This window comes from Olea europaea, chromosome 7 (assembly GCF_002742605.1).
Source record: "Olea europaea var. sylvestris chromosome 7, O_europaea_v1, whole genome shotgun sequence".
Classification (NCBI taxonomy): domain Eukaryota; kingdom Viridiplantae; phylum Streptophyta; class Magnoliopsida; order Lamiales; family Oleaceae; genus Olea; species Olea europaea.
This window is the reverse complement of record NC_036243.1, coordinates 9241053-9248482: the sequence shown is the minus strand read 5'-3', so window position 1 is coordinate 9248482 and position 7430 is coordinate 9241053. Positions and strand designations below refer to the sequence as shown.

Genomic DNA, 7430 nt, shown 5'->3' with positions numbered 1-7430 from the left:
AAAAAACTATCTAATTGAATAATGCCATGCGGCAAATTGTAAACAATGATATACATCATGATATACACCAAACATGATTGTTCATTTAAATGTGCAGACACTAGACAGGTTTGCTAGTCTTTAACTTCCCTTTTCCTTTTACGAACCATTTTCCAAACTTACTTTTGAAGACTTCATTTTTCATTCAAATTTTACTTAAAATAAACATTTAGAATTTGGTCAGCTGTAAAGTAAAAGTCAACACTCAACACAAACTTGTAATTAAGAAAGCCAATAGGATTATTTGGGAAACTAATTTTCAAATTATTTTTCTTCACACATTTCAAATTGAGAAAAGTCAAATGTTTGATTACATTTTGAGTCATATCCAATATTAAATGTGCATGTTTGGACGAGATTTCCACAATGTTTCAAAGTCATTGAACCTTTGTACAGAAAACTGGAAGTCGCCATTTTAAATGGGAAATCATGATAATTTCTATATGCTACAAGACTTCTACGGTGGTATGAATTGGAAATTTGAAGCCATCATAAAGTTCAAATTTATTGAATTCAACCAACTAACTTGTTGGCAAGGGAAGTGGACTGATAATGGTCCACAACATTCAATGTCTCATTTCCAAAAGAATTTCTTGACAAAAATCAGGACTAATAAAATAGAAAATAAAAGTTCAAATTTATAGCTTTATGGTGGTTGAATTATGAAAAGTATACATGTTACATCTTCAACCTCAACTTTTAAAATTTGATAACTCAATATGACAGCAGAGTACATAAATGCCTTGTGATTAAATCATATTGATATTGAACTATGAAAATTTCGTATCATGGGCCTTTAATGAAAATTTTTGCGTCATAAGAGTGCAACATTAAAAAAGTAGTTAAGTCCTGTATGGTACCGATTAAAATTCAGATTTTAATTTAAGTCAAAATCAATAATTATGCTCAACTACGTATTTCATGAGTTCTACAACTTTTCAATTATATATTTCATTGACTTTTATCAAAATCTACTAAAAATCTATTTTTAATCTCCGTTAAATAGAGGCTAAATTTGCTTCACAGTATGCATTGATGGACTTATGTCTAGGGATGTCAACGAGTCGAATTGAAAATCGAGGCTCTTGCTTGGCTTGAATAAAAATGGTGCTACTGAGTTGCGACTCGGGTGGCTCAAACTTTTTTTTGGGCCAAACCACAAGCAGCTTGAATCGATGAGCCAAATTGACACCCCTACTTATGTCCATTTATTGAAAACAAGTTAACCTAGAGTCAATGACGTCCATATTCAAACCATTTAAAATGTTATTTCTTTAAAATATTTATCAAAAGTACCATTATTTGATTCTTGGTAGAAGGTTAATCAAATAAATAAACAATGTTTATTTCTTTTTTAATAAGTTTAGTTTTCATATTATGTTGCGTAATATGTATAAAACACATAAAGGTTAAGATTTTTAATTTCATTGTGCTTCAATTATGACAAGTCTACATAATTGACTTTGGAATCATACTTTTAAGTCAACATGATATTAAAGTAGATAAATGCCTCGAGTTCAAATTTTATTGATATTCATCTACAAAAATAGGGCTTTTTTTTTTTCTTTTTATTTCTATATCAAAAGTTATATTCAAACACTAAAAATAAGTGGATGATGCTACATGTACATTAGGGTGTTCATTCCGGTGTCCACCCCATCACCTGGAGGGTACCCACTTCAAATAAAATATAATTTATCAGAATTGGGTCCTTCTCCACGTGACTGAACACCAGGATGGCCACCGCGTTATGTATAAATAGCATATTCCAAAATAAGTTGACTTGGGGTCAACTAATTACTGTCCAAATTCAAACTATTTAAAATGTCATTTTCGTTTAATATTTATGTAATAAACTATGACAATTTTCTCCTACTGGAACTTTGTGGAGGTACAAGGTATTAGAATACTATAATGAAATAAAAAGACAGAAAAAATAAATCCAGCTTATGAAAATTGGGTAATAAATAATTAGGTGAAACAAGTCTTGGTCACTGAATTTTTCTTCCAAATTTAAACCCACGCATTCACACCACAATTCCATGAATTGATACTATAAAATCAAATGTCATGACAGCTTACGAAACAAGAATTTGCAAGAAAACTAGGATTGATACAAGTTGTCATTACATATATAGCTGCTTTTAGCATTATATTTTCATGAGCATGGCTAGAGGCTCGTTTCAACTTATCATTCTTGTGTTCCTTTTCCAGTTTTTGGGTTTTGATATTTTTAAACTCGCATACTGCAAACAAAATCTTCACTCAATTTGCAGGGAGAATGAGAGGAAAGTGCTCATCACGTTCAAAGAAGCCCTTACGGATCCTTCAGGGAGACTTGCTTCTTGGCACGGAGAAGACTGCTGTAGATGGGATGGTGTCAGCTGTGATATCAGAACTGGATATGTAATCGAGATCAAACTCCGGAATCCATATAAAAATAGTTTTACTGGCGATGGACTCGTCCATGAATTGGGTGGTGAGGTTAGTCCTTCTTTACTTGATTTGAAATACTTGAATCATTTGGACCTCAGTATGAATAATTTTGGTGGGGCTCGAATTCCAGACTTCCTTGGGTCACTATCAAAGTTGAGATATCTGAATCTTTCTAGTGCATCATTTGGAGGTCGAATTCCTCGTGACCTCGGAAAACTTTCAAATTTGGAGTATCTTGATCTCAGTTATAACTATAACCAGACGGTAGAAAATGGCCTTAAGTGGGTATCAAGTCTTTCTTCTTTGAAGTACCTAAATTTGGGAGGTATAGATCTTAGTCCAGCAGCGTCTTCTTGGCTTCAAACTCTCAATTTCCTTCCGGTTATTTCAGAATTGCATTTATTCCAGTGTCAGCTAGTGAATCTTCCAACTTCTCTTCCGTTTGTTAATTTTACTTCTCTTTCAGTACTTAACCTTTCGAACAATGGTTTTAACTCCACAATTCCGGAGTGGCTATTCAATTTAAATAGCTTGAAACGCCTTGATCTCAACTCAAACAATCTATATGGCGTTTTACCAGATCCATTAGCAAATTTGACTTCCCTCGAGGAACTCAACCTGTCTGAAAATTTTGGTATTGAAGGGAAGTTACCAAGAAAGCTAGGAAATCTCTGTAATTTGCAGAAACTCGTAGTCACCAACAACAGAGTTGTTGGTGACATAATGGAGTTCATCGATGGCTTGTCTGAATGTTCGAATAACAGGCTGGAGACACTGGATTTGGGATTCAATGAACTGACTGGAAACCTTCCCAATTCACTTGGCAGCCTCAAGAATCTGCTATATCTTCGTCTCTGGCACAACTCTTTCCGAGGTTCAATTCCAGAAACAATAGGGAACTTGTCATTGTTGAGGGAACTATACCTCTCAAACAACCAAATGAGTGGACAAATCCCGATGAGTTTTGGAGAACTTGTTTCCTTGGATGCAGTCGACTTGTCTGAAAACATGTGGGAAGGTGTCATAACGAAAGCCCATCTTAAGAATCTCTCTAGCTTGCGTGAACTATCAATTGGTCAGTTGCGGCCAAATGTTTCAGTGGTATTCGACATCAGTTCTGAGTGGATGCCTTCGTTTAAACTCGTTTATATCAAAATTCAGGCATGCCAACTCGGCCCCAACTTCCCAACATGGCTCAGAAATCAAACTGAGCTTAAGACCATCATACTGAATTATGCGAGGATTACAGATGTTATACCGGATTGGTTCTTGAATATGGGTTTGGAACTTGAAGAACTGGATGTCGCGTACAATCAGTTAAGTGGTAAGATACCAAACTCACTCCGTTTCTCCTTGGGATCGAACGTTGATTTGAGTTCAAACTTGTTTGAAGGACCCCTCCCACTTTGGTCTACTAATCTGACTACCTTGTATCTGAGGGACAACCTATTTTCAGGACCAATTCCTTCAAACATTGGGACAGCATTGCCTTCTCTGACAGATTTAGACATCTCAAAAAACAATCTTAGCGGAACAATTCCCTTATCCATACGAAATCTGACAACATTGACAACCTTAGTCATTTCAAACAATCGTTTATCTGGAAGTATTCCTCAATTTTGGGAAAATATTCCTTCACTTTACATACTTGATATGTCAAATAACAGTCTTTCTGGTACAATACCAGATTCCATAGGGTCCATGCTTTTTCTCCAATTTTTAATCCTCTCTAGTAACAATCTTTCAGGAGAATTGCCTTCCGGTTTAAGAAATTGTACCCAACTAAATAGCTTTGATATAGGCGACAATCAATTCTCTGGAAAAATTCCAGTTTGGATCGGAGAAAACATGCCATTGTTGTTAATTCTACGTTTACGGAACAATTCTTTTACCGGAAATATTCCTTCAGAAATCTGTAGACTCTCTCTGCTTCACATATTGGACATCTCCAAAAATAACCTGTTCGGATTTATACCTCCGTGTGTTGGAAATTTGACTGGCTTTCAGATAGAGTTCACATCGGATGATGCTGCTCGATATGAGGGGGGTTTGCAGCTTATTGCAAAAGGAAGAATAATTCAATACTCGTCCTCGCAGCTGTACCTTGTTAACAGTATAGACCTCTCAAGCAACGATTTATCTGGAGAAATCCCATCAGAACTCGCGAGCCTCTTCAAACTGGGAACATTAAACTTGTCGATGAATAATTTGAGTGGATGGATTCCTCCAGCTTTTGGGAAGTTAGAGTGGTTAGAAACATTAGATCTATCAAAAAACCAACTGTCAGGTCCTATTCCAACAACCTTGGTTTCCCTAACTTTTCTGAATCATCTGAATTTGTCATACAATAACTTGTCAGGGAAGATTCCTTCAGGAAACCAGTTCCAGACACTAATAGATCCATCAATATATATGGGAAAAAATGCACTCTGTGGATTTCCCTTATCCGTCGAATGTGATGGCCAGATTTCTCCATTTCCTGGTCAAAACAACGGGGACAATATTGATGATAAAAACGATCTCGAAAAGGTTTGGTTCTTCTCTTTTGTTGGATTAGGATTTTTCACAGGATTTTGGGCTATTTGTGGATCTTTGATTCTCAAAAAACAGTGGAGGGATGCATATTTTCAGTTTATGGAGAGGGTGGCAGCCCGAAATTGTGTATATTTGCATAGAAAATTCTCAAGAATGGGTCTCAAATAAAAGAAAAGTCTGAAGATGGTGATCATAGAACAAGAAATTAGGCAACTTCCCAGATTAATTTATGTAATAATTCATACATAAAGTATTTTGCAATAAATGATGCTTTTGAATTGCTATATGCAAACAAAGTATTATATAAATTTGGCTATTGTAGAATTCTGCATCTCAAAAGAGAAGCATAGTTAATTTCTTCGTGCTCGATCCAAGTTCAAAGTACCAATTCTGAAAGATGAGAGTGAAAGACCAAACAAACTGAAGTAGATAAATTATGTACATACAGAACATATTTTGTACTGTTGGCAACAAAGGGCAAAAGAATCAAAATAACTCAGAAATGTACCCAAAAAGATATTTAAAAAAAAAAAAAAAAACTGAAAGAAAGCATCCTGACCCGATTGTTTAGAAGGGAACTTGTAAAATATGTCAACAATCTTTTTTCTGGGGCAATCAGTGATTGGTTCAAGGTTTGACAAAATTACTTAATCTGATTTAAATGATTCAAATTGTATCATATTGACGTGGTTTACAGTCAATGGAAGTTATAATAATAAATGAGAAGAAAATTAGGAAAATAGTTACCAGCAAAATTGGTGTAAACATGTCCACTAAGTTGGTTGAATTGATGTAATCATTTAGCAGGTCTACGGAGCAAATGTGGTGCACTGAACTGATGATGCAATTCCAGCAATAGTGATTTCTTCACACTCCCCTCAAGTTGGAATGTGAAGATTACATATACCCAACTTGTGTCAATGCTTTTAAAATCAGTCTGGGTCAAAAGGTTCTATAGGGATCGAATTTGGATCCAACCGGCTGCAATAAATAAATAAATAAATTCATTCAAAAGCAATTATAAAATACTATGAAAAAAAAACATTTTTTTCCTTTAAATTTTCATATTAATATTTCAAATTAAAGCAAATCTAACTTTATTAATTAGATTCATTATCTTATAATTAATTTCGATACTTCAAAAATTAAAAATCAATTTGTTAAAATAGTTTGCTTCGTTACACTAAAATATTTTAAACCTATAGAAAGTGATATCTTTGTTCAAGATTTAATCAAATTACTCAATCTGATTATAAAATTACTCGAATTATATGTTTTGTACTGACTTGGTTTACAGTCAATGGATAAAATAACAAATGAGAAGAAATTTGGGGAAATAGTTAGCAACAAAATTTGTGGAATTCCAGTCTAATTCCAGTTTTTCTTTCTGCTCATTTCTCATTTGTGAATTCTCCAACCGTCCAATTCAAGAATGGATTCAACTTAGTAGTATTTGAATTTTGAGCAACTCTTAGTTAAAAGTGTTACACTTTGAAAATAGCCCATTTAATATCGTTTGGACCTAATTAATGAACTAGTCTTAGTCGAATTTTCGAGTCAATTTACTTTCTTCAATTAAGTTTTGAATGTATTTGAAGTCCGAGTCAATTTACATCATAGCCCATCAAACGTTGTTTGAAAAAGAAACAACAAACATCTAACATGATCCCAAAGAACCTTTGCACAAGAGAACTAACTCTCCCCATCCCCATCCCCTTCCTTTGCATCTTGCTCTTTCCTATAAATAAGAGTAATCGAAGTTAGTAACAACTCAATGAAGAATCCAATAAAATTAATGTTGGGAAATAAAACGGATCAAGGTAATATATAGGCTTGAGCAAAAAAATTGAGAAACCGACCAAATCAATCAAACCGAACTAACTCGTGTCGGTTTGAGTCAGCTTGACAGAGATAATTGGTTTGGTTTGATTTTCTTTTAAACAAAATCATGGTGGGTCGGTTCAGTTCATTCATAGTTTGAAGTCTCAAACCGCTGATTAACCAAACCAACCTAACCCACTCACATGTTTACCTTTTTTCTTTTTTTAAGGAAAATTAAAATCAAAAGATAAGCTCTAATCTCATAACTATAGCTCGTTTCCCTCCAATCTATGATATTACTGGTAAGTAATAGCATTAAGAATTTCCTTTCACATACTCATTATTGACACGACTCGTCCTAAATCACTCTAGTGGACCCAAAACGTGACGTGCGCCAAAAATAAATGTTGACTAGATGTCAAATATATTACCAAAGCTGACTATAAGTTACTACAAAAATGCGCTAAAATCAAATACTTATGCAAAATATAATACGATAGGCCTAAAATATTTACTTCGTACTTCATCAATATGAATCATAATACTCGATATGTCGTGTGGCTATGCTTTTAAAATCATATAATTGAACAAATAATTAA

The 7430-nt window shown here is 34.2% G+C and overlaps 1 protein-coding gene across 1 annotated transcript; it reads left to right on the top strand.

The window, feature by feature from the left end:
* Positions 1-2059: 2059 nt before the first annotated feature.
* Positions 2060-5294, top strand: LOC111396907 (LRR receptor-like serine/threonine-protein kinase GSO2). The gene has a single exon (XM_023023510.1). The coding sequence runs from the start codon at positions 2200-2202 to the stop codon at positions 5176-5178; it is 2979 nt and encodes a 992-aa protein (XP_022879278.1). The 5' UTR covers positions 2060-2199; the 3' UTR covers positions 5179-5294.
* The last annotated feature ends 2136 nt before the right edge of the window (positions 5295-7430 follow it).

Excerpts from the sequence above, each read along its gene's own strand:
- LOC111396907 (XM_023023510.1), top strand. The coding sequence starts at position 2,200 with ATGAGCATGGCTAGAGGCTCGTTTCAACTTATCATTCTTGTGTTCCTT.